This window comes from Acinonyx jubatus, chromosome C1 (genome assembly GCF_027475565.1).
Source record: "Acinonyx jubatus isolate Ajub_Pintada_27869175 chromosome C1, VMU_Ajub_asm_v1.0, whole genome shotgun sequence".
In the NCBI taxonomy this organism is placed as follows: Eukaryota; Metazoa; Chordata; class Mammalia; order Carnivora; family Felidae; genus Acinonyx; species Acinonyx jubatus.
In genome coordinates, this window is record NC_069381.1 from 17147199 (window position 1) to 17172819 (window position 25621).

General features: G+C 50.2%; 1 protein-coding gene, 1 long non-coding RNA gene and 1 other non-coding gene across 10 annotated transcripts in view; 2 read left to right on the forward strand and 1 right to left on the reverse strand.

The window, feature by feature from the left end:
- The first annotated feature begins 1723 nt into the window (after positions 1 to 1723).
- On the forward strand, positions 1724 to 24616 carry LOC113599489 (uncharacterized). 7 transcript variants are annotated; one of them, XR_008292904.1, is made up of 6 exons: positions 3525 to 3871; positions 13041 to 15037; positions 16136 to 16184; positions 19281 to 19446; positions 19575 to 20025; positions 23723 to 24616. It is a non-coding gene; the product is annotated as an uncharacterized LOC113599489 (long non-coding RNA). The 7 variants fall into 7 exon arrangements; XR_008292894.1 differs by lacking the exon at positions 23723 to 24616 and adding an exon at positions 8993 to 9195 and having other exon boundaries at positions 19575 to 22509; XR_008292906.1 differs by lacking the exon at positions 23723 to 24616 and having other exon boundaries at positions 13041 to 13201; positions 14617 to 15037; positions 19575 to 22509.
- On the forward strand, positions 4620 to 4722 carry LOC113599658 (U6 spliceosomal RNA). Its single transcript, XR_003420575.1, has one exon. It is a non-coding gene; the product is annotated as a U6 spliceosomal RNA (small nuclear RNA).
- Positions 10055 to 25621, reverse strand: part of TCEA3 (transcription elongation factor A3) — a 37332-nt gene continuing 21765 nt past the window's right edge. For both annotated transcript variants that reach the window (XM_053208796.1, XM_053208791.1), the window contains 6 exons: positions 22507 to 22670; positions 22272 to 22333; positions 18776 to 18925; positions 14158 to 14304; positions 12380 to 12451; positions 10055 to 10168 (listed from right to left, as the gene is read on the reverse strand). In XM_053208796.1, coding sequence (XP_053064771.1) covers positions 10160 to 10168; positions 12380 to 12451; positions 14158 to 14304; positions 18776 to 18925; positions 22272 to 22333; positions 22507 to 22670 — 604 coding nt within the window. In that variant the 3' untranslated portion in view covers positions 10055 to 10159. The remainder of the gene's footprint in view (positions 10169 to 12379; positions 12452 to 14157; positions 14305 to 18775; positions 18926 to 22271; positions 22334 to 22506; positions 22671 to 25621) is intronic.

The following is a 25621-nucleotide window of genomic DNA, read 5'->3' on the forward strand; positions in this document are numbered from 1 at the left end:
GCCCACAGAACGCCTCCGCTCTCCCATCTCGAGGCTGGCCCTTTCCGGCAGCTATCTCAGCCAATCAGCGAGCGAAGGTTGCAAAACGCTTTGCCAATTAGATGCTGAACACTAGGCCCGCCTCTTGTAGCGTGGCTGAGCACCTCGATCACGCCTGCGCCTGCTCCCGTGGCCTGTCGGGAGTTGGAGTTCCATTCCCGCGTACAAAGGCCAGTCAGAGGCCAAAAACCAAGGAGGGAAAAGAACAAAAGGGTGAAGAAGGAAGGGCGTCCTCCTAGCCAGGGAGGAGTATCTTCCGCTTTCGTCTCTTGGAGACCACGGCCCGATTAAGCCAGAGGGATTGCCCTGCATCTCCTCACGACCTTATGCTTGTCTTGAGTCAGGCCTTAACGTCGACGTCGGGCCTAATATAGGCGCTGGCTTGTGTTGAGTTCTGCTGGGATTAGCCCTAATTTGACAGCCGGGGCCTGAGAGAAAAGCGGCAGCCGCCCACTCCCCAGGGGAGACTCGGCGGCCGCGCTGGAACTTTGAGCTCCGCCCACGCACTACGTCTCCCAGCAGTGCCTGCGGCACTCTCACCCGGCTACTCAGACTACAACTCCCAGGAGGCCCCGCGCCTCCAGTGCGCTGGCTAGTGGAGTCCGCGGCTCGGCCAGGCGGTGTCCCGGCCCTTTTGCTATTAACCCTGTACGGGCATCCAACCTTGTCCTTCTAAAGAGGGCGCCGCTTGATGGGCGGGCTGAGCTGCGTCCAGCAGAGAAGAGAAAACCCGAGGGAAATCAAAAGCGAGGGTGGAGGATAGGGCGCATAAGAAGGAGCAAGTCAAGCCCCAGGGCTGAAAAAACCCGTCCTGATCATCCCTGGGGGCTTGTCTACTAAGAGGATTTCTGACGGTTTCCTGCACGGATGGGCTCTTGGGCCTCTGAGGGCCTGAGCTGGGCGGGCCCTCAGGATGCTAGTAGTCCCTGACCCGCTGAAGGTGGGAAACCGAAAAACCAAGCTGGGAAAGAACAGACTTACCGCCTGCCCCGAAGATCCACTAGATCGCCGGCTCCAAGATCTGAGAGGCCTCAAACAGATTCCAAATCCGCAGAGTTCTCTGAGACTTCGAGTGTTTGGAAGGATTCTAGAAATCACTGGCAGATCCCGGATATCTCAGACCCGCAGGTAGATCTCAAACCCGTAGACTTGCAGGCAAAGCCCAGAGATCGTAGGCGGATCCCAAAGACTCACAGACTCTCAAGCAGCTTAGGGAAACCACACACTCATAGGCAGATCCCCGAGACCACAGCAGCTAGCCAAGAAACACCAGCAGCGGCTAAGCTGCATTCAACTGGAGTTCTTCCGAACGGAAGGACTTGCAGCCTTTCCTTTCCCCAGCCAGGATGAGAAAATTAGACAATGGAAGCCGAACATTGGGGAAAGCAGGCATTCTGCGTGGGGAAGAGCTCTGAGCTCGCTGTAGCCTTGGAGAGGGAAGTGATGGAAAAAGAATATAGCAGCTTATTAGGGACTCCCACCCTCTTCAAGTTATAAATATCCCCAGAACCTTGGCTACGTGCCCAGAAGCCTGTTGTCTCTAACTTTACAGGAGATTTCTCTGCCTGGGCTGGGAAAGGGGCTTTTCTTTTGTTTTGCAGATACATCCACCCACTGAGTGACTTGAATTCTACCCCCCCCCCAACATGACTCCAGGCTATGCTTTTATTAGTGAGTGTCCTGTTCCCAGTGCCCACTTATTATGGTTAAATTACTCAAGTGTCTAAAAAGAACTAGGACCCTACCCAGCCATGAGGCAGACTCCCACTCCCACTGCTCTTCCCATCCCCAGCTGTGAGGTTAGGAATTCTTTAGATAGCTCAGAATTGTACCATCCTACCCCATCTGAAATTTATTTGGGTACCACAAAAAAAAAAAAGAAAAAGAAAGAAAGAAAGAAAGAAAGAAAGAAAGAAAGAAAGAAAGAAAGAATTGTAGAGGATTCCCAAGAGACAATATCCATAGAGCGAAGAGGGTGGGCATCGAGGTCAAACAGACCTGAGTTGGAATCCAGGCTGTCTATCCTCTAGATAGTCATTCAATCTCTCCAGGCCCATTTCCCTTTATGTAAAACAGGGCAATCATACCTAAGGCGGTGGTGGGCACTAAGTGAGATGGGGTAAAGCCCTCCACACAGAATGAACACTCAGATGGTAGCCGTTATTATTATTAATCCTGCCTTTGGTGGCAGGGGAGACTTCCAGAAAGGCCTTGTGGATATTTTCACCGGCTCAGAAAATCTGGGAAGTCAGACTGCTGGTGACCTTCACCCACATAGTGTTTCTGTCGGAAATCCAGAGGGAATTGGAAGTTCGGCCAGTTTGGTGGGTTCAAGCAAACTGGTGTATTGAGCCTATTAGAGCAGAGGTGTTTGAGGTTGCCAGAACCCGGCCAGTGGAGGCCTCGCTCGTGTTCTGGGAAGCTCCTGGGACGACTTGGGCTGGGTAAACGCACATCTCTAACTGGGCCTAAGGTGAGTAGAGCGCCTGCGCCACTCAGCCCAGCAGGGCTCCCTTTTCAGCCCTTCTCTGACAGATTGCTTTGTAAACTTCCTTAGGCCTCTCTCCCCCTTGCTCCGGTGCTTTAAGTCCTTCTTTGTCCTCCCTCTGTTTCTTTTATTCCTCAGGCCTGCCTGGGGGCAGGACAACTTTCCTCTCCCAGCCCAGCTTGGCTGCTTGCCTCCTTCTGAGTGCTTTTCTCTCTCTTCACCTGGGACCCTCAAGAGGGTAGAGGAGAAGAGAGGCAAGAACAGGAGCTGCGTTTGGTGCCCTTGAGGAGGAAGGGTAGGAAAGACAGTGGGTGAGGGGTTTCCTGCTGCAGTCTTCAGCTGGACTCAGGTTGGGGTTACTGGAGAAGGAGGTGGCTTCCTGCCCCATTGTTCAGGACTTCATTGTTTCTCAGGAATACTTACTGTGCGTGAGTTTTCAATAATTAACTTGCAAAGCTGTACGTGTGCCAATCATTCAGCAAACAGTGAGCACCTACTGCGTACAGAGGTGGCAGCACAGCCTATCAGCACAGAAAGGGGCCAGAAGAACCTTCTGGCCAGGGTCTCCAAATCAGGCTTTTGACACAATCTCCAAACGGGGTTTCACATTATGGCAGATCCACTGACCGGTTTGATCAAAGACCCTCCGTCTGTGTCCCTAAACTTGTTTCTCATTAACAGACCGCTAGGCCTGTGGTGCATTATAAATTATTATATTTCAATAAATCCTATCATTATCTTGTGAGCAGCACAATTATGTTGTATTTTTTTTGTATTCTTAGAAGCATTAATTTATTAAACATGGAAAAACTTGCCTCAGTATTTGCGAACTTGTTTTGCCATCTCGTCATTTTCAAAAATACCAGGCACATCAAAAAATCAAAGTGCCCCGGGCTCCTCTTGACCCGCCCCCCACCCCCACCAGGAGCAGAGAGGAAGCCTCATCACAGCACAAGGAGCTGGGGACACGGGGACACTTGTAGTGACTAGGAGTCCCTGCAGTCCAAGTCTGTGCCGAGGAGGGGGCGGACTGAGAGCAGAGGGCAGGGGAGGAGGCTTCAGAGAGGAGGTGACATCTGAGCTGGCTTGCAAAGACTGTAGGCGTCTCGGAGGTGGAGAAGAGAGGGGAGGGAAAGCATTCCAGTCTTGCAGAACAGCATGTGCGAAGTCACGGAGGCGTGAAAGGACAAAGCTTGTTCCAGGATAGCCAGGACTGTGCATGGCTAGAAGGAAGGGTGTGGAGGTGGAATGGCAGGAGGAGGAAGCCGAGCAGGGACAGTCTCTTGTGTCCCCTTGCCTGCCTGTCTCTGCCTTTGGCTGTGGATCAGCAGAGCCGGTGATGAGGTACAGATGGGGGGGGGGGTGCGGCCTGGGGGCTGGCCTGGGGTGAGAAGAGCAGATTGACTCTGCAGAAGGAGTGGGGGGTGGAAAGGATAGGGAAGTTCTTTAGGAACCCATGCATTTCAGCTAGTTTTCTCCCGAGAGGATCAACATTTTCCAAAAATGTAAACAATTGCATTAAAAAATGTACAACAAGCTTACTTAGCATTGTTGAGCCTACTTAAAGGCATTGCGAGGCCCACAGTCACTGAACATGTCTCTATTCTGTACCAGACACCGCGGGGAGATAGGACACCGCCCTCACGGTGACTGCAGGGCTGTCGTGAGGATTACATTTGACAATGGCTACAAAACATGGGCACAGAGAGGGCCTGGCCACACGGCGGCCATGACTGTTATGAGGGAAGTAAAACACATCACAGATGCTCTGTGAGATGAAGCCGTATTTCAAAGCAGCTTAGCGCGTGAACAAGGACCCGGGTTCAAGTCCAGATTCTGTCCCCTAGAAGCAAATTGCTCTCTGGACTTTGGTATCCTCAGTTTTGTAAAAAGAGTGTAGTAATAACAATTCAGAGAGACAGAAAGTAGAACAGTGCTTGCCAGGGCCTCAAGGAGGAGGGAATGGGGAACCGTTCAACAGGTATAGAGGTTCAGTTTTGCAAGATGAAAAACGGTCTGGAGATTGGCTGCACAACGATGTGGATGTACTTAACACTACTGAACTGTACGTACTTAAAAATGGTTCAGACGGGGGCTCACTTTGGCAGCACATATACGAAAATTGGAACAATACGGAGATTAGCATGGCCCTGTGCAAGGGTGACACACAACTCCGTGAAGCAGTCCATTAGAAAAAAAAGAAAAACAACCCACCTCACACTTGTCAGAATGGCTAAAATCGGCAACACAGGAAACAACAGATGTTGGCAAGGATGTGGAGAAAGGGGAAGCCTTTTACACTGTGGGTGGGAAGGCACACTGGTGCAGCCATTCTGGAAAACAGTATGGAGGCTCCGCAAGGCGTTAAAAATGGAACGACCCTACGACCAGCGACCAGTGACTGCATTGCTAGGTAGTTACCCAAAGGATACAAAAATACTGATTCGAAGGGGCACATGCACCCCAATATTTACAGCAGCATTATCCACAATGGCCAAATTATGGAAAGAGCCCAGATGTCCATCGACTGAAGAATGGACAAAGATGTGGTATATATATATATATGGAATATTACTCAGCCGTCAAAAAGAATGAAATCTTGCCATTTGCAATGACGTGGATAGAACTATAGTGTATTATGCTAAGCGAAGTAAGTCAGGGAAAGACAAACACCATATGATTTCACCCATATGTGGAATTTAAGAAACAAAATAGATGACCATAGGGGAAAGGAGGAAAAAAGAGAGAGGGAAACAAACCACAAGAGACTCTTAACTATAGAGAACAAACAGAGGGTTGACGGAGGGAGGTGGGCGAGGGATGGGCTAAATGGGTGATGGGCATTAACTTGTGATGAGCACTGGGTGTTATGTGTAAGTGATAAATCACTAAATTCGACACCTGAAACCAGTTTTACCATGTATGTTAACTAGAATTTAAATAAAAACTTGAAAAAATGCAAAAAAATCCCCCAAAAGGTTAAAATTGTAAATTTGATGTTATATATATGTTATCCCAATTTTAAAAAAGAGAGTATAATAACAGTAAGCAGTTCATGGGTCCGAGGGTGAGTTGAGACAATGTAAATTACGCCCCTATTACACTAGCTAATGTTTCCTAACCAAGTACTTTGTGTCAGGTATGATCCTAATGAGTCCTCAAAACCCTCTGAACCAGGTGCCGTGATCATCACCATTTTACAGATGAAAAATGGAGGCATACATAATGTGTCCAAGATACCCAGTTAGCAAATGCTCAGTAATTATTAGATATTATTGATACTGTGATACAAAGAAATCATCACCATCATCTTCATGGTAGAATGCAGTGTAATTATGACAGTCTCACAGCACTGTGCAAGTTCTGAGGAATATCCCTTGTGGCCAGGGGTTAGAGAAGACTTCACAGAAGATGTGCATCTGGGGAGGGGTGAAGTGGGTGAATAGGATTAAGAGGTACAAACTTCCAGTTATAAAATGTCACAGTGATGAGAAGTACAGCGTCGGGATTATAGTCAATAACATAATGCTGTATGGTGACAGACGGTGGGTACATACTTCTCTCACTGTGATGAGCACTGAGTAATGTATGGAATTGTCAAATCACTATGCTATACACCTGAAACTAACATAACGCTGCGTGTCAACTGTACTTAAAAAAAAAAAAAAAAAGATGGGGGCACCTGGTGGCTCAGTCGGTCAAGCATCCGGCTCTCAATCTCAGCTCAGGTCTTGATCTCAGGGTTGTGAGTTCAAGCCTCGTGTCAGGCTCCACACCCAGTGTGGAGAGACGGGTGCCTTGGGTGGCTCAGTCGGCTAAGTGTCCGACTCAGTTTCAACTCAGGTCATGATCTCACAGCTTCATGGGTTCGAGCCCCTCATCGGGGTCTGCTCTGGCAGTGTGGATGGAGCCTGCTTAGGATTCTCTCTCTCGGTCTCTCTGCCCCTCCCCCACTTACGCTGTCTCTGTCTCTGTCAAAATACATAAACTTAAAAAAAAAAAACACGCATCTCAAGTGAGCCGCTGAAGATTGGTAAGATTAGGGTGAAGGTGGTGGGGGGGGAGCAGTAATCAGAACAGGCATAGTTTGGAAGGTCCATCAGGTTTTCAAGGGCAAATACGTCCCTTAGGCTGGAGCAAAGGGGCAGCGGAGGTGGAAGATAAGCCACCCAAGACAGGAGAGGAGCTCTGAAAGTGAAACCAAGGAGTTTGAGTTTGACGGCTGGTGGAAGTCCAGTGGAGGTGACTGGGAAAACAATGCTCAGAGCCATGCGAGGCACATGCAGGTAAGGGAAGGATGCTTTGAGTCGGGAGATCAGTAAAAGGTCTTTGCATCGGTGCAAGAAAGAGAAAACCTGAAAGACAGTGTTGCAAGCGATGGCAATGGAGACAAGGGTTGGACAAGGGAGGGACTATAGGATCCGTAACTGACAAGTAAAGAGAGCAAGGGGAAAGCGTCAGAGATGCTTCTAGGTAGTGAACCAGCCGACAAATACACAAGACAGAAGAAGGCGTTTAAGAACGTGAATATGTGAGTTCAGTTTCAGATTAATTGTATTGAGAGGGCCAGTGTATTGAGAGGAGAAATCTAGATAAATACTTAGTGACATTAAGTTTTAAGCTCCAGGAATCCAGGGCTAAAGACGGAGATTTGGTAGTCTGGATATAGTCTACGAAAGACTTCTCACCGGATATAGTCTTTGAGGATCCTGTAACCTTCTGAAAATATCTTCTAACTTGGTCATAAGATCTTGAAAGTACTTTGTTTTCAAGGTCTCTGGGCCATAACATCACTGGTGAGACCCTCTCTCCCCCATCCCAAGCGTGTCGCCTCAGTGTTCCACCTTACCTGACCTGGTCTTCTTCCTCCTGTAAGGTAGCAATCTCCACCGCCCCCCCCCCCCCGACACACACCCCCAGGAAGACTTCCTGGTAGCAGAAGTTCATGCTAACTCCCTTGCCGCTCGCCCCCTCTTTGTCTCTGACATGAAGGAGGAAATGGGGTTAAATCACGAGTCCCAGCCAACAGTCTGCGCGAAGACAGCATGACAAGGAGGAACACAGCACGGCCAATGTGGCTGGAGCACAAAGTGTAGGGGCAGGGCAGAGGCCAGCCCCGCAGGGCCTTGTGGACCCTGCCAAACGCAGTGGGGGAAAATGGAAGGCCTGGAATGGGGGTGGGGGAGTGGGGGGACTCTAACATGACCAGAGTTGCGATTCTGAAAAGCCCATTCTGGTCAGCGCAGTGGAGAGCCTGAATTGGAGCGGGTCCAGAGCAGACACAGGAAGACCAGTTGGGAGGGTACTGATGTCTGGTGATGAACACAGTCTGAGGCCTATTCATGCTTTTCTGGGTCCTTTTGTGAATGTAGATGTGTACTGTATAGATGTGCAGACTGGAGCTGACTTGTTTTTTTGCTGTTTAATCTGATTCATCTCCTTTGTAAACAGTAAGGTCATTGAGGGTGGAGATTCGGTTTTTTGTATTTTTTCCTGTGCTGTAACTCCCTGGGACACTGGGAGCACAATGGATACGGACACCGTGACTACTGACAACCCCCCCCCCCAGTGCCACTTTAAACAGCCCAAAGTAACATTTATTGACCTGAATGTATTGATAATTGTTGCTTCTGGTTTCTAGGCATTTGGATGGAGGATTAGATCATGCAAAGAAAAATCTGGATATCTAAACCTTTACTACTCAAACTGTGTTCTATAGACCAGCAGCAACAACATCACCCGGGACGTTGTTAGAAATGAAGAATCTGGGGGCGCCGGGGGGGCTCAGTCGGTTGAGCATCCGACTTCGGCTCAGGCCATGATCTTGTGGTTCGTGAGTTCGTGCCCCGCATCAGGCTCTGTGCTGACGGCTCGGAGCCTGGAGCCCTTTTTTCGGTTTCTGCGTCTCCCTCTCTCTCTCTGCCCCTCCCCCGCTCACGCTCTGTCTCTCTCTCTGTCCCTCAACAATAAACGTTTTTAAAAATTTTTAACTAAAAAAAATAAATAAATAAATAAAAAATCTCACCCTGCCCCCAGACCGACTGAATCAGAATCTGCATTTTTAACATGATCCCCAGGGGGGTCCCATCCACACGGAACTTTCAGAAGCACCTGGCTCTGGAGGCAACACCAGCCCATACTTCCATGGGTAATACGCCTCCCTCAGGTACAGCTCTTATCACATCCTGTCGGGCATGGAAGACTGCTTATGGTTTCTTTCCCTGCCAGGCCTGGAATTCCTGGCAGGTAGGGGCTGAGCACTGTGTAGGACTCTGGGGTTTGCATAGCATTGAGCACAGTGACAGGAAGCAGAAGACCAGGGTTTCGGTCCTGGTTCTGCCACTTACAAGCTCTGTCTTTCCTCTTCCGTGAGAAGACTTTCAGTCCCTCCAAAGGACCTACCCCAAATCTGGCTGTTGCAAAGCTGAAGGTGGTGGCAGATTTCCACGCACGGTTTATTTACAGGGCTCATCTATACAAGGAGGCGCTTGATGGATGGAAGGAGGAAGGCAATGACCAATCCCCGGATGATGCCAGGGCGTATAAGGAGCTTGGGCTGAAGTGACTCCCAACAGCGGCTCTACCAGTGAACCCAGGCGGATGGAAACCAGTGGCCTCTGCACAATGACCCTGTGAAGTAGGCACTCATGCCACTCCTACTTTCACAGGTAAGAAAGAGGCCCAGAGAGGCTAAGTGACCTTCCCAAGCTCTCATGAATTCGCAGACCCCTGTACTTTGGCTATTTGAGGAAACACAGGGTCTAGGAGGCTCAGCCTGGGGCTGTCAGAAGGCCAGAGATAGCCAGAGACTGAGACCCTGGACGTGCTCACCAGACCTGCTCACAAGGTTCTTCCAGAAGGTTCCAGCTTTGCCTAAAGTTCCTATCAGCATAAAATGCAAGCCAATATCATTGCAGGAGGAGCACTCCAAGGTGCCTTGTGCCCTGTAAGCTGTGAAGAGTGCATTGCCAGGGCCCAGGCAGGCTCCAAGCCTCCGGATCTCCCAGGGACTGCAGAACTCAAAGGCATTGCTGTACCTTTCTCTCAGAAAGCCTGAGCTCAAGATGATCTGCTCCCTGCCTAGAGGGACTGGGTCTGGAGTCCTTAGAGGTGCCCAAAGCCAGCATAAACAGGGCATCGCAGAGAGTCTGGGAAGAGATGAGAAGTAAAAATCTTTCTACACGGCACGGGAGTCCCATCTGCCTACGCCAAACTGTGTGCGTGCTGTTCCACACGTTTGTTCCCCTCGGGTGGTAAGATTTGTGTCCGGTTGGTATTTTTCAATTTGGAAAAAGCTGAGAGGTTGGGATGTGAGGGAGGCGACTCACAGCAAAGGACTGCCAGCCCACATTCTAAGACAGGACACCTCGGGCATGAAGCCTCTAAGCTCCTGCAAGAGGTTTGTCAACACAGACTCTTAGCATCGCACCCCAATTATGCTACCCCATTAGCGTATATTAATAACTGATTATTAACATGCAAAAGACTTCTCCCTCTGATCCCTAAGACCCCATTCAGAGTTCGGCATTTTTCTTCATCTTAATTTTTATTTTTTTCTCCAGCTAGATTGGCTTAGTGCTTTCTCTTTGTTCTTCCTCACCTTGTTCACTGAAATCCTGGCTGGCGGTTCCATCAGCAGAACTACAAAATCAAAAAGGCAGTAACATTTTAGAGCTTTCCCTGCGTCACCCAAGGAGGCCAGGGGGCAGACGGAGGGGACATGAAAAAGAAGGTAGTATCTGGAGCCGCACAGACCAGAATCCAAATCCCAGCTCTGCCATTATTAGCTGTGTGGCCTTGAACAAATCACTCATCTGTAAAATGGGATCAGAGCGCTGGCCAATGCAAGAAGATAGCAGGTAATAAATGAGTGGAAATCTGATGCCAGGTATGTGGTGGGCTTTTAATTCATGGTCAAAAACATCGCTGTGATTACTATTAAGCCTCCCACATGGCAATGGACACTACCTGAAAATTAGAAGTCATGTAGCTACTACCTCTAGTGAGCCCTGCCTCTCCAACTAAGAGATGAGGGCGGGGAGCTGGATTCACAGCATGCAGAATGTCCTTTTCCCAACTGTAAAAATTACAAGAGCTACCATTTGTTGAGCACTTCCTCTGGGATAGGCAATATTACATCCTCACCATCACTGTATGAGGTAGACACTATATATCACTCCCATTTTTGTAGGTAAAGGAGCAATTCAGACAGGTTAAGTGACTTACTCAAACTCCCATAGTACCAGTAGGTAACAAACGGACCATAATAAGAGTGGTGGTTTCTATGTGTCAGCACATATGTGCTCAGGGCTTTTTTTTTTTTTTTTTTTGGTATAGTTGTACAGGTTGTTCACTGCACAAGAGAGCCTGGCCACAGGGCAAATTGGGGCTGAAACTTAGCTCCTGCCCCGTCTGCCTAGTTCTGTATCCTGGTGCAAGGCTGGGTTCACTTGGAGGCAGGGAGACCCTTTTCTGATTTGACAAAGATACCATATGTGCTATCGGAAGCTCTGTTAATGTTGTATTTGTATTACCTTCTCTAATCCTCAAAACAGCTCTGTGGACTAGATATTAATACCCGCATTTTATAAATGATGAAATTCAGGCCTGGCAAGTTCAGGTCACTTAGCAAAGTCGCTTTGTAAGTGATAAACCTAGAATCCGAAACTGATATCAAAGCCCATGCTCTAAACCCCAAGGCCACTACACTGGCCCCATCCCTAAGTGTTCAATAAGTGAATAAAGGAAAAATACATAATCATCTGACTTTCACCTTAAAAAATAATAGCGGTTCTAATGAGGCCCCAGGGCTATCAAGGCCTTTAGTAAGGTTGCAGAAAACTCAATCGATCAGGAATTTGGAATACTGTCTTTCAGTGCTCCAAACTGTGCCGGCTTTATGCTCGCTAAGTATTTTTCAGTGGCTCAATTTCCTCGCCTGAGAGTGAGAGGAATATTTCTCATAGTTGTTTGCAAAGCGTGTATGCATACGTGATGATCTTCGCATCAACCATGGGAGAAACGCATCACCATCACCCTTTTGCTCAGGGAGGTGCATGGCATGCGCAGGGCCACACAGTGGGTAGGGCAGACGGGGACCTAAAACCAGGGCTCCCAACTCCCAGTCAGTCTTGGGCTCCTTGCCAAGTACCTGAGAACTTTCAGGGCACCTGCAGCCTGCCTGGTGGCCCAGGCTGCACACAGTGCACGTGCAAGTCAGACGGTACTGGAAACTGACATGAATCACATGACCACACTGAGTCTTTTCAGAAGACGTGGCAGGAAGGAGCACTCTGGTAGGAGTCTTTGCTTGGTTCCCATGCCCTAAAACAAAACCTCTGCCTTTGCAGGGACTGGAGCAGCCCAGATTACAGTCTTGGGTAATTTAGGGCTTTTCCAGAGCTGCCGTATGAAGGGCAGATGACCTGGGAGCACTTGGTGGCAACGCCCCCTGACAGGGCTCAGCCTTGCGCTCACCCCTGGCTGTGCTGGGCAGGGTTCAAAGGAAATTGCATCTGCGAAAGAACTCTGCAAAGAGGTGTGGCCCAAATGCAGAGTGCTATTGTTTTTCCTCCCCTCTGTGGATCTCAGGAGGCTGATTGCATCTGTGCTCAAATGACAGACTTGCCCATCCTGTGATAAAATGTGGGCGGCTGCTCCCACTCCAGCCGGGTGGCTTCCCCAACAAAAACATGCACATGCACTCTCTCCCCGCCTCCCCAGCAACCACCCGCCACTATCTCCAGCTCTGCAGGCTGGGAAGCCCCCCTCCTTGGCTGTGGGTATACTACTCCTTATGTGGGGCAGCAGCTGTGGATGACAGGGGAGGGAGAAAGTTACAGACATACAGACCTTCCAGCGATTGCCACATTCATTGCATAAGACAAAGGTAGTCATGGGCTCATCAGCACTGCGTGTCTGCACCTGAGAGAGAACAGAGCCGCTCAGGAATTCACTCCTGTGCTCTAGGACCTGCCGTAGCTCCCACTGTCAGTAGCAGAAGGTCCAAATCCCAGAGCTTGGCACTGTTATTCCCGCCCTACTTTGGCAATTCCCTCATCACTGAGAGCAGCATATCCTTGTCTCTCCTCTCTCAGGTCCATCAGTTCACCTCTAGTGCCTCTCTGGCTCACCCAGCCCTCTGCACTTTTACTTTTGGCCTCGATCCTTCTGAACTGACCTCTCTTCTCTTGCCTCAAGGCTCAGCTCCTACAGGAATGATTCCCTGACTCACCTCTGGACACACCCTCGTGGCTGTGCTCCACTGATCAGAACTTGAGTGAGCTGGGAGCACCCTTAAAGACTATCGAGTTCGTTCCTCATTTTAGAGTTGCAAGAATTGAGGCCCAGAGAGGAAGAGGAATTTGAAGATCATTGGATCACGGGGACTAGTTAATACCATGTTTTCTAGTTTCTCATCCCCTTACCCAAACCATGCAGATGCAGGCACCGGGCTTCTCAGCAAATCTGTTGAATTTCCAGATTTAACAATTGCTGTTCTGATTTTCTACAGCTGACCCTGGATGACCACGACATGTCCCTCTGCCAACACTCGCCTGTGAATGTGATGTCAGCTGGGAGTCTGTGCGGTGGGAGGTGGTTGCCCGGCTCACGAGGGAGCCCAGCAGCGGGCCAGGAGGACCTGGCTTAGCCCAGCCTCGTTACTAGAGAGCGGTGACACCTGAAGGAGGGTAACACTGGGGTTTCTCTGTGCAGGGAGAGCTCTGCTGATGGGCCGTTTACTTCTTTCTGGTAGGGAAGTGATCACTCCACAGGAAGCACATCACTCCGCGTGGAAATGTGCTTGGAAGGAAGCAGGAGGCTTACAAAAACACCTCTGAATTCCTGAACGTGAATTCTTTGAGAGACTTCTCCCGAATGGCAAGGCCGGCTGTATTTCTGCTGCAGCCAAAGATTCCCGCGGGCAAGGCGTTCTTGCTAAATCTTGGCATGTCCAGCAGACGGAGGGATGAGTGGAGTTCTAACATGACTAGGTACAAGTTAGAATCCAGGAATATTGGTGTCCCAAGAACAGAACACGTACAACCCAGAAACGGAAGGCAGTTTTTGGGCATTAAGTCTTTCAGAGAAGGGGGTTCTCTAAATTCCCTGTGCCAGGATAGGGGTCTTCACCCTTAGGGCTTGGGGCCGAATCCCTTAAGCTTTACTGGCCAAGTTGGCCGTATCGAAGGCAGAAAAGTCTGGATCTGGGTTTAACACCATGTCTGCCACTTAGGACCACGTTGGCCATCTTGGACAGAGCTGCGGAGCTTGACCCCTGTCGGGCCTCCGTTTCCCCATGTATAAAGAGGGAGCTAAGTTTTCAATTGCTCAGTTTCTTTCCAACCATCCCATCTGTGACTCTACACGAGTCTACGCCTGGTGAGTCTGCTTCCTCCTCTTCTGGCTTCAGGGCAGGCCAGAGCCTCATAAACACGAATCTAGGTGAGTCTCCGTGCAGCAGAACATTTTCTAGAAGCCACGGCGCATCATGTTGATGTACTGAGAGGTGCCCTTCTCTCTGCAGCCTGGGGTGTTAGCCCTTTCTCCCCCGGGCTCTCCCCGAGGCTCCCTCTGGCTCCCCCCCACAACCCCCCTCCCTGTGCCCCCCACAGCCTCCTCTCCCGCACCTGGTTGTAGGTACAGTTCTTCTTCTTGCACTTGCTGCACTGGAAGAGGTCAGTGGTGGTGCCGCCAGTCTTGGCCATCTGGTGCTCACGGATAGCCTCCTGGGTCATGGCATTCCTCAATTCCCTCAGCTCATCACTGGCCATTTCCTGGAAAGAAATGAGTCTGCCCTTCAGGGATAAAGAGTCCCAGGAGCCCTTCCCCCCATCCAGTTTCTAGGGAGCCTGAACAGAGGAGAGGGGAACATGCTGGCTTGAGGACAAGGAGCTGGAGGGAGGCCTGGAGTACTGGCCTTGGCCCAGCTGAGGAAAGGCCATTCCCAAAGAGCCCCCATTCTGCTTCGGGTGGACGGGCAAACCTGAGCGGGCTTTGAGCGGGCCACGAGCGGTAGGGCGTGTGCCGGAGAGCAGAAGGCAAATAGCTTCCAGCCCGGGGTCAACATCTTGTATACATTTCCTCAGATCTGACGCTCACCCTGCCGGCCAGGACCTCGGGTACCTGCCTAAACCTTCCTGCTTGAACTGGCTGGACCGTGACCACCTGATCTGTCATGTTCCCCTTATCCTTCCAGTTTGGACTTGACCCAGGGCCCTTGATCCAAACTGTGATCACTGCCTAGTCCATTCTGCCTGCTGGGGACCTTGACCTCAACTATCCACGACTTGCTGCTGCTACCCTGACCCAAGTGGGACCTGAAGCTCCTGGGTGCACGAGCTTAACTGCTCACCTGCATCACAGAACATCTTTGTCTTTAAGCTCCCATAGAACAGAGTCTCCTATCTCCCATCAGCTTACTGCAGACACTCAGTGTTTGCATTATCCTGCCTTGATCCACTTGCCTGGCCATTCTGACTCCTCCACTCAAAGTGGAGAGAGCTCTAGGTAAGTTTGGTTTGGGGGGAGGGAGGGCAGCCGGAGCTAACGTTAAAATGAGGCCTTGGTACTGGCTAAACATTGTCATTGTTGCTGTCTATCCTGACTCCTTAAACCACGGAAAACAGAGCCGGCCCAAAGGTCAAGTGATTTTGGTGTGCCGACCACTGCGTTATCACCACTTGGGCCTCCTGATGAAATGCACATTCCTATGAATCCAAAATTCTAAGGGCAGGCCTGGGAATTTTACTAGTGCCCTCAAGTTATTCTGGTGGGTGCAAATGTTTAAGACCCACCGTATTAAGTTCAAGGACCAGGTCCTAACCATTGGCAGGGGTATACAGGAAAACAAGTCAACCCGGGGCGATACAAGCAAAAAGCAGCTGACTTTAATTTGGAGGGACATCCAGAGCTCAATGCATGCATTCGTTCAAAATGTATTGGATGTCAATTTATTGAATGCCTTTAGCTGCCATTTTGTGTGCTCATGAACGGGCCTTAGCCAGAGGGGTGACCAATTTCCATAGTGTAAATACTCCTACCATGGCCGATTAGCAGCTGCTAATGCGATGTGACTGAGCGCAGAGCTGGGAATAGCTACGCATAATCACCTCTCTTGAGCTGATAAACGCTGGCCCCAGCAGACCACTGCCCCTGAGCCCTAAGGATTCAGATACCAAGGTCTGGTTCCTGTCCCCAGGCAATGCTAATCTGGTAGTGTAGCCAAGTGTTTAGACAGGATTGTAGGACAGCATATGAAGTACTTAAAGCCAAGGTATACAAAGTAGGGGGGCGGGAGGAGCCCAGAGTACGGTGGCTGACTGCTTGGGGGCAGGGGAGGCTCACTAAAGAAGACACCTTAACCAGTCTTGAAAGATAAGCAGGAGTACCCAAGGGAGATGGCAGCTATAGAGAAAGAGAACAGCAGACGCAAAAGATCAGACCGGAATAACACATCTGGGGAAGGGTGTCTGGGTGTGTTCAAGGTGAGGAGTGTGGCAGATGTGGCTGGGGGGGCAGACTGTGGAAAGAGGGTCTTGTGTGAGAGAGAACAGAGAAACACCCACTCACCAGTCCATTGGCCTATCTCTGCCCTGCCTCGCCTAGGAGGAGGCAACGTCAAGGCCACAGGAAGTACAGCGCTACGGAAAATAAGGTAGGAAATGAGGAAAGTACGGTGGGAGAGGACACTGATCCTCACGTGTATGCATCGTTAGAGAAGGACCCTGAATATGAACCCAACGTGTGGCGCAGCTATGACGGGTCAGGCATGGGTCTCAGTGCCGGCTGAGCAGAGAACAGACAAAACCCGTCTCCTCATGGTGCTGACAGTAGATCCACTCGCCAGCTCTAAAGAACATCTCAGAATTGACCCCATTCTGTGATGTGTCTGGGTAGAGGGGAGAAGAGAAAAGGAAGAATGAGGAAGAATCAGGGAGACACAGGATGCCGTGAGGGACACCCGTGCAGCAGGCATCCACTGTCCCAGGCTCTTCCTGATGGCAACTCCCTGTCCCCCGAGCCACAGCACAACGGATAGCCCAACCCGGAACCGTTATTTTTCTTATTGGAGCAAAAATGGTCTTCTATTTCTTATAGAAACTTCCTGCCTGGGGCAAAAGATGACCCCAAGATGAAGGTCTCCTCTGATTCAGCACTTGGGTTACTGGCAGGGGACAGGGTCCTTGGTGGCTGGCCCTGTGGAGGGCCTGCTAAGTTCTTGGCTTGCTCCTCTTGGTCTGGTCAGCCTCTTCTTGGGCCCGGGTTGACCACCTGATTCTCTTGCTCTGTTCTAGTGAACAGTCCTTGGGTGGGGCTAGACCATCCACATGTCTGGCTTGGTCAGTTGCTGTGCTGGGACTTCTGGAGCCTGCCTTGGCCTTAATCCAGACACAGCTCCATTCTGACCTCTAGCTTCTGCGATCTTGCTGGGTTTGGCTCAAACCTGTGTCTACACCTTGCTCTTGGTTCTCCTCGGCCTGATTTCCCAATGCCTTGGATTGCCCGGAAGAGTCTCTTGATAGCATTCCTACAATGTGTACACAAAGAAGAAGAGGGACCCCAGAGGCATAGAGTGAGGGCCAGGGAGGAGGAAACACAAGGCTCGGCTTTCACGAAAAGTCCCAGCTCCTCCTCGCAAGGAAAGAGAATACACCGTAAAGCCAAGTTGCGATTTGTAACTCTGGGCATGTGTTGCTGTTTGCCTAAAAAGATCAGATATTTTGAATTAAGCAGAGAGATAATCCTGGTCTACCTGTGCCAAGCTCCCCATTTTATCGTAAAACCAGGGCCCTCTCTTATTTGAGATATTTGAGGAAGCCAACGAACAGAAAAATGTACACGCGCCCACTACATTTCACACACACACAGAGGCACACCCTTGCCACCAGTTTCAGAAGCTTCCCAGACATCCTGAGGCGCACCCGGAACGCCAGGATCCCAGTGCATTTCCCCTCCCCTTGTCTAGGCCATTTGGATTGAGAGGTGCTTCAGCAGTGCAATCCGAGTGCTTGCGGGAAAGCCCCTCTATCAACGCTAGCAACAGGGAGCTGCTCATACCTAAGGGTGTACAAAAGGTGTTCCCAAGGCGTGGGCTCTGAAATAAACAGATCTGGGCTCAAACTCTCATCTGTCACTAGTAAAGTTGTGTGTGGCCTCAGTTTTCTCAGCCATACAGTGGGCATAATATTTCCTCTTCCACAGCATGGTGCTGGGGGTTACACGAAATGGTCGATGAATGAGCTTATCGTATACAAATTCTGGGGAGCACTCTACACATATTAACTTGAACACTTCACATATATTAACTCCTCAGTCCTTCCTGAGATAGCGATTCTTCTTATTATTCCTGTTTCGCAAATGAGAAAACTGAGGCACAGAGGGGTTAAGTAGCTTGTCTAAGACCACCCAGCTAAGTTCGAGAAGAACTCAAACTCATGCACTTTGGCACAGTTCTGAAGCTGCTAAACACTGCACAGACTTCCTCGAACAGGCTTGTTTCCTTTTCCTTCCCTTAATGACCCCTTTAAGCTGGGTCAATCCTTCCCTCCTGTAAGTTCCCCTGGTGGCTCTATCGCGGCTCTTACCACCTCCGTATGTATAAATTTGAAAATACATCTGTCTCCCCACCTAGGGCTGTGCTCCATGGGGATAGGGACTGCTATTCTGGCTTGCGCCCAGAGCTGCATAATGGGATATAGAACTGAACGAGGCAGAAGAAGGAGGTAGATAACAAAGCAGTAAAGAGTGGGTGCTCTGGGGCCAGGTAGCTTGGACATTTTCTTTTTCTTAAAGATTTAATTTTTTTTTCAAAGAAAACCCTACGCCCAACGCGGGGCTCGAACTCACAACCCTGAGATCAAGAGTCGCTTGCTCTACCGACAGAGACAGTCAGGTGCCCCTGGCTTTGACATGTTCTAGCCGTGTGCATGGCCAACTCAGCGAACTCCTCGGAGCCTCCGTGTCCTCCTCTGTAAAATGAGGACAATAAACAACTTCTACCTAGTGTGAAGATACAATCAGCCGATGAGCCCAAAGCACTGAGCGCAGTGCTTAATTCATATGAGCTGTGTTCGCTATCCTGATGGCCCAGAAGCCTGGAAGGAAGGGGAGTCTGCAGTGGTCTGGCTGAAAAAGCCCCCCGGCTCATCTCCACTGAGTCACAAGCCGCTGCCTCTCAGGCGTGGGCCAAGCCAGCGGGGCCTGGCCTCCTGCCCCACCATGCAGAGGCCCCAGCCCCACTCTCACCTCTGCCGTCATCTTGGCAATGAGCCCAGCAGAGATGGCCCCGCTGAGCACATTCCTCCTCAGGCTGGGGTTCCTAGGGTCCTTGAGGTTGCTGATCCGGCTGCGCACCCGGTTCCGGTACTTCATGTCCGTGCTCTTGAGCTCCTGGTAGATATGTGACACAGTCAAGGGCCAGCGAGCCACTCGTGGAGGGGCACAGAAGGTTGGGGAGCCACTCCCCAAAGCCCGAGGAGCCCCAGGACCGTCGGTTCCTCTCCTTGGACTAGTACAGGGGTTGGGCACCCGTGTGGCCTCTGACTCCCACAGTGGCGATATCGCTTAGGGCATTTGGGGTCAGCTACGCATCCCGAACGAGAGACGGTCTCTCTGGTGAGATCAGGCCACAGCAAGCACTGTGGTGTCGGGACCCCAGGGATGGGCATCCTGCGTTTGTCGAGCCTTTTGTGTGACTCAGGTGAGTCACGTGACTTCTTTGTGTCTCTGTTTCCTAATTTATAAAATACAGGGCTGTGCCGAGCATTCAGCAAGCCGTACCGCGTGATGCACCAGCCTGGTGTCTCGGACATCAAGTGCTCAACACGTAGGGGCTGTGAAGATGAGGACACTGATAAAGATATCCCCCCGTTTCGAAGGGCCTCTGGATGTTATGAGTCCGGCTACCGGAGGAAAACGTAAGATTGGGAGGCACAGGTTGAAGGCTCTAAGAGGTATTGCAATAAACACATCATTGTGTTTAACCTGGTGTTTCCAACATATTACAGGATAGAGACACCTCCCCGCTTCCCCCCTTTCTTTCTAGGAATACCGACCACCATGCCATGGGACCCACTTTGGGAATTGCTGGTCAGAGTTACTTCTCTCATGAACAGATAAGGAAGCTAAAGGCTTAGAAAGGATGTGGGCCCTTGCTCAAGGTCACGTGGCAAATTCCCGGCAGAGACAGGGCTGGAAGCCAGACCCCCTCCTGACGGTAATGCTCTCTCCCCTCACTCAGCAGGAAGTCGCCCCTGACCACCGACCACGGTGAGTTCTCTGTCCAGACGCTGCCTCCCAGACAGGCCGCCCGCCCCCTCCTCCCTTCTCCATCCTCTGGAGGAGCGCAGGGAACACAGCCGCGTGTTCTCCGTCTCCCACGCCAAGCAGAGTCAGGAAGGCAAGCCCTCTGCTGGGAAGAGCCACATACGAGAAAGAGACTGTGGGACTACGGACACATGCAAACAGCTGACTTGCTACAAGCAGTGGGAGGAAAGGTGCTGTTATCTATTTTTTCCTGTTCCTGCTGTGTTCATGCTGCTTGTACAGTAACAGCCTGAAAAGAAAGAACGTGCCATAATGCATTTGAAAGTCGAAAGATTTGTTTAAAAATGTGCGTTTGGGATTCCTGGAGGCGTGCATCTGCTTGATATGGGGGGACAGGAGGGCCGGCAGCACTGTCATCAGCCTCTCCCTGACTCTGTCTCCGTTTCCTGAGATCACAGGGCAGCAGGATGAGGTGGAGCACGGGCCTGGGGGTCACTGACCCCTTCAGAGGAGCACGGCCCTACACTGCCGTGTCAGTGCAAGGTCACTCCAAAGAGAACAGACCTTTTTAGGACACAGAGCATTCGAGCCCCCGAACTTATCCTCCTCCTTACCTCCCATCTTCTTTTTTTTTTTTTAATTTTTTAACGTTTATTTATTATTGAGAAAGAGAGAGACAGAGCATGAGTGGGGGAGGGGCAGAGAGAGGGGGAGACACAGAATCCGAAGCGGGCTCCAGGCTTTGAGCCATCAGCACAGAGTGCAACGTGGGGCTCGAACTCACGGACCGCGAGATCATGACCTGAGGCGATGTCGGTCGCTTAACCAACTGAGCCACCCAGGCGCCCCCTTACCTCCCATCTTCTAAGAACAAAGGGCTCGATGCAGCTCTGATTTCCTATCCTTCAGGAGAGGGACATTCAGTGAAGGAAGAGGAGGAGGAAAAGCCAGGTGTGGAACTATGAACCGGATCACCCACCTTGGTTTCAATTTTTTTAACGTTTATTATTTTTGAGAGAGAGAGAAAGACAGACAGACAGCAAGCAGTAGAGGGGCAGAGAGAGGGCGTCTACAGAATTGAAAGCAGGCTTCAAGCTCTGAGCTGTCAGCACAGAGCCCGAAGCGGGGCTCGAACTCACAGACCGCGAAATCACGACCTGAGCTGAAGACGGCCGCTTAACCGGCTGAGTCACCCAGGTGCCCCAACCCACCTTTGTTTCAAACTGAGCCTGAAGGTAGAAGGGACCTGTCTGAAGGGACAGCCGTTTGGAGGAAACAAAGACAAAGCTCAGAGTTCTGATACCTGATGCTCTATGCTCCTGGATCAACTGGGATTTATGACAATGTATCTGGTGAGGTGCCGGACAGCTTGGGACATGCCCATTCATAATTAAATCATGGTGGAGGGGAACTCCCAGAAAATATGTCAGAGGATATAAAGGTAGGACTCAGGCAGGAAGTGGCAACAGGCAAGCTTGTTGACCATGGTCAGCCCAGACTGACCAGGGACCCTCCCCAACAGACTGAGCTCCCTAGGTAGCCCAGTCACAGTGAGAACTCCTCTCCCCTGGGGATTCTGTCCCCTTCCCTTTTTGATAGGCAAAGCTTTGTCTCTCCAGTAAAAGATAGCCCATGCATTCATTGGGGCACATTGTAGGATTTTCTTTCCCAAGACAACAATCTTTCGGTGCAATGAGCCCACATCCCTCCAATGGTCACCTCCTCTGTCTATACCGCCCCCCCCCTCAAAAAGGGGGAGAACGGGCCGTGTGTAAAGAACTCAGGACATGGAATCCAAAGGCCAAGGTTTTTAGTCAAGCTGTGACACCCAGTAGTTCTCGAGCCTCGGTTTCCTCATCCGTAAAATGGGAACAACAGCCCCTGCCTCACAGAGATTGTGACAATTGGCAGAAGTAGGAAGTATCAACTGCCCATCACAGTGCCTGGTATATAGTAGGGAATCAAAAATGGGAGCTGTTATCTTCAGAGGACGGAAGAGGGGAGAAGGCTGAGCATGAGAAACGCTGTCCTCCCCACCTGCTCTGACACTTGACATTGCAACCCAGCCATATGATGACACAACCTGTTTAGCACAGCAGTTGAACCCTCCGCTTCTAGAGTCACACTCTCTGGGTTCAAATCCCAAGTCTACCACTACTATTAGCTGTAGGAGCTTTGGCAAGTGACTTAACCTCTCTGAGCCTGTTACCTCACACTTGTAAAATGGGATTAATCGGTGAACCTACCTTGCGGGATTGTTCTCAACCTTGAACGAGGTACTGCTCATACACAGCTTAGCAAGAGGCTGGCAGGTGCAAGACTTAATAAATGGTAGCTAGAATGAAGAACTCCAGTTCAGAGGCAGAGCAGGGGGCTGGCCCCGAGCCCTTCCCCTCCCCCTCACTGTCCTGGGTCCCTTGCACTTGGGAGACCTGCTCCTGGCGTCCGGGCACCCACAGCCCTGGCACAGCTCAAGGATATGATCTTCGATTTCTGATGCCATCTTGTCACAATTGACTCCATAATCCTTGTAATCATCTAAAAGAGATTCAGGAAGCACAGGCATTAGCCAGACATGACCTTGGCAGTGGAGCCTGCCCATACAGGGGACTGTAGCATCCTGTTCCACTCCCATGGCACTGAGAAAGACTGCATCTCATTTGCCCTTGGGAGGCCCTTCCCTCCCCTGCCCCTGGCCCAGGCCCTCTCACCTTCGGCCTTCAAGGCTGCTGAGAGCATCTCCACACACTTGTCCCGCACCGAGTCCCCTGTGAGATAGCAGGGTGCCAGGAGGCAGATGGAGGGGGCAAAGGTGGGGGTCGAGGGGCTGGTGGGTGTTTTGGGGGTCTCTGCTTTCGATTTGCTGCTGTTTGATCTGAGGATGACAAACAGTAATAGACATTTTGACATTAAGCGAATAAAGCATCCACTGAGCACACTCTGGATGTTTCTGGGGGCGATCTCCCTTACTCCTCATGACAGCCCTCTGAGGTAGGTGCTATTTTTAGGCGCTTGACATGGATCATCTCATTTAATCCTCACGACACCCCCATGAGGCTGGTGCTATTCTTATCTCCATTTTCGAGTTGCACTTTAAAGTGAATTGCAGAGGTGGCTGCATTTGAAATAATTTGACTCTGGTCACACACGTGGGGGGACCAGAACTAAAACCCACCGGAGTTGAAATCCGGTGCCTAGGCTCCTAACCAACCACTCTGCTCTGCTGGTTACAGGGAAGCTTAACAGGGTTGGAAATCATACTACAGTCCATTCGATACCATGCGAGGTGCTCTATCTTCTTACTGAACCATTTACTCACTCATCCAGTAAATACTTACTAGACACTTATTCCACAGGCCTGAAGAAAGCAGACAAGTTAGGAGAGCTCCCTTCCTCAAGGAGCCGGCAGCCTCTTGAATGGTGAATTTACCACCATTGAAGAGGGCTGGCCTTACCAGGTGCCAGGCAACTTTCGGGATATTTTCTAATTTAACCTTCACAGCAGCTCTAGGAATCAGATACTCTTCTCTTCCTCGTTTGCAGATGAGGAACCGGTTACATCATTGCGACCTGAACCCAAGTCCGTCTGATTGCAAAGTCTCCACTCTTAACTCCTAAGATTCACTCACTGCCTAAGAATGATCTCATTTTGGTTTGGGCTTAAAAACCCACAAATATATATACAGGGGGCACCTGGGTGGCTCAGTCGGTTTAGCGCCCAACTTCAGCTCAGGTCATGATCTCATGGGTCGTGAGTTCGAGCCCCGTGTTGGGCTCTGTGCTGACAGTGCAGATTCTTTCTCTGCACCTCTCCTGTTTGCTCTTTTCTCTCAAATAAATAAGCATTAAAAGGAAAACATTTGAGAATCATGAGTGGTCACTCTAACCGGATGGCTCAGACAGGCTTCCTGTCTTCCTGCTCTCAAGGAGCTGCCAACAAAGGAGGAAGCAAACCATGTGCCCAGTGACGGATGGATGGATAAGCAGAATGTAGTATATAACACAATGGAATATTACTCAGCCACAGAAAGGAGTGGAATCCATATAAAAGAATGAAATTCCAACACCTGGTACAACGTGGATGAATGTCCATGAATGGAAGACATTATAAGTGAAATAAGCCAGATACAAAAGGACAAAAATATTGGGGGCGCCTGGGTGGCTCAGTCGGTTGAGCATGTGACTTCGGCTCAGTCATGATCTCAGGGCTTGTGAGTTCAAGCCCCGCACTGAGCTCACTGCTGTCAGCACGGAGCCTGCTTTGGATCTTCTGTCCCCCACCACCCACCCCCCGCCCTCTGCCCCTCCCTTGCTTGCATGCTCTCTCTCTCTCTCTCAAATAAAAATAAAATCTTTAAAAAAAAAAAAAAAGGACAAATTTTGTATGATTCCACTTACGTGAAGTACCTGGAATAGTTAAATGCATAGAGACAGAAAGGGGAATGGTGGATGCAGGGGCTGGAGGAGGGGGAAATGGGGCGATAATGTTTAATGGGAACACAGTTTCAGTTTGGGAAGATGAGAATGTTCTGGTGATGGCTGCACAACAATGTGAATGTACTTAATACCACTATACACTTAAAAAATGGTTAAAACGAGGGGTGCCTGGGTGGCTCCGTTGGTTAAATGTCCAACTTCGGATCAGGTGATGAGCTCACAGTTCGTGGGTTTGAGCCCCTCAATTGGGCTCTGTGCTGACAGCTCGGAGCCTGGGGTCTGCTTCAGATTCTGTGTCTCCCTCTCTCTCTGCCCCTCTCCTGCTCGCTCTCTCTCTCAAAAATAAATAAACATTAAAAAAAATGTTTAATGGTTAAAATGGCTACATTTTATGGTATGTTTATTTTGACACAATAAAAAATCTGGGGCGCCTGGGTGACTCAGTTAAGTCTCTGACTTTGGCTCAGGTCATGATCTCACGATTTGTGGGTTCAAGCCCCACATCGGGCTCTGTGCTGACAGCTCAGAGCCTGGAGCCTGATTCGGATTCTGTGTCTCCCTCTCTCTCTCTGCCCCTCCCCTGCTCCCATTCTGTCTCTTTCTGTCTTTCGAAAATGAATACACGTTAAGAATTTTTTTTAAATAATAAAATAAATCTATATAGGAACTTCACTGAATAAGAATAACCATCAAATGTGAAATACACAACGATCACTCATCTGTCTTACGTATTTGGTAAATCTTACTCCACTCAGCCTGATGAAACATCTTTTCTCTTATGCTGAAAAAAAGGCTAAAATGGCACATGTTGTTACACACTATATTCTCACAATAAAAGAAAGTTAGACAAAAAGAACAAAGTGCTGACACAGGTACAGGTGAGAGGCTAGAGCGATAGTTGCACGAATTCCTCCCTTTCAGAGCTGCTTCCGCACTACCCTTGGGGTGGGGCCAGGCAGTCGAGACGCCTCCGACCGCCCTCAGGCCTCCGAGGAAAACCGGACTCATGAGAGTTGAAGAAATTTGAGTCCCTTCCTCCGCTCCAGGGTCTTACCACACTGAACTCTTGTGGAAGGTCCTCAAGGGCTGCTGCATTTCTTAATTCCAGGGAGTTCCATTCACACGGTCAGCTGGGTACCTCCCGGAGTTGTACAGAGCACAGCCTGGGCAGCTGCACCAGGCAGCTCTGGAGGTATGGATGCACTTCTTACCTTCAGGAAGACGATGCTGGGCTTCTGAAAAGCCAGGCCCAAGGAATTGTGCCTGAGAGTGAGGCTGACCAAGTAGCCTAGGCTTTGCCGTGTTAAAAATATGGGGTTACGAGATCCTACATCCGACATCCTGCTGAGCCCTCTTCCACGTAGATTCTGCCGGAGACCTCTTCGTTCC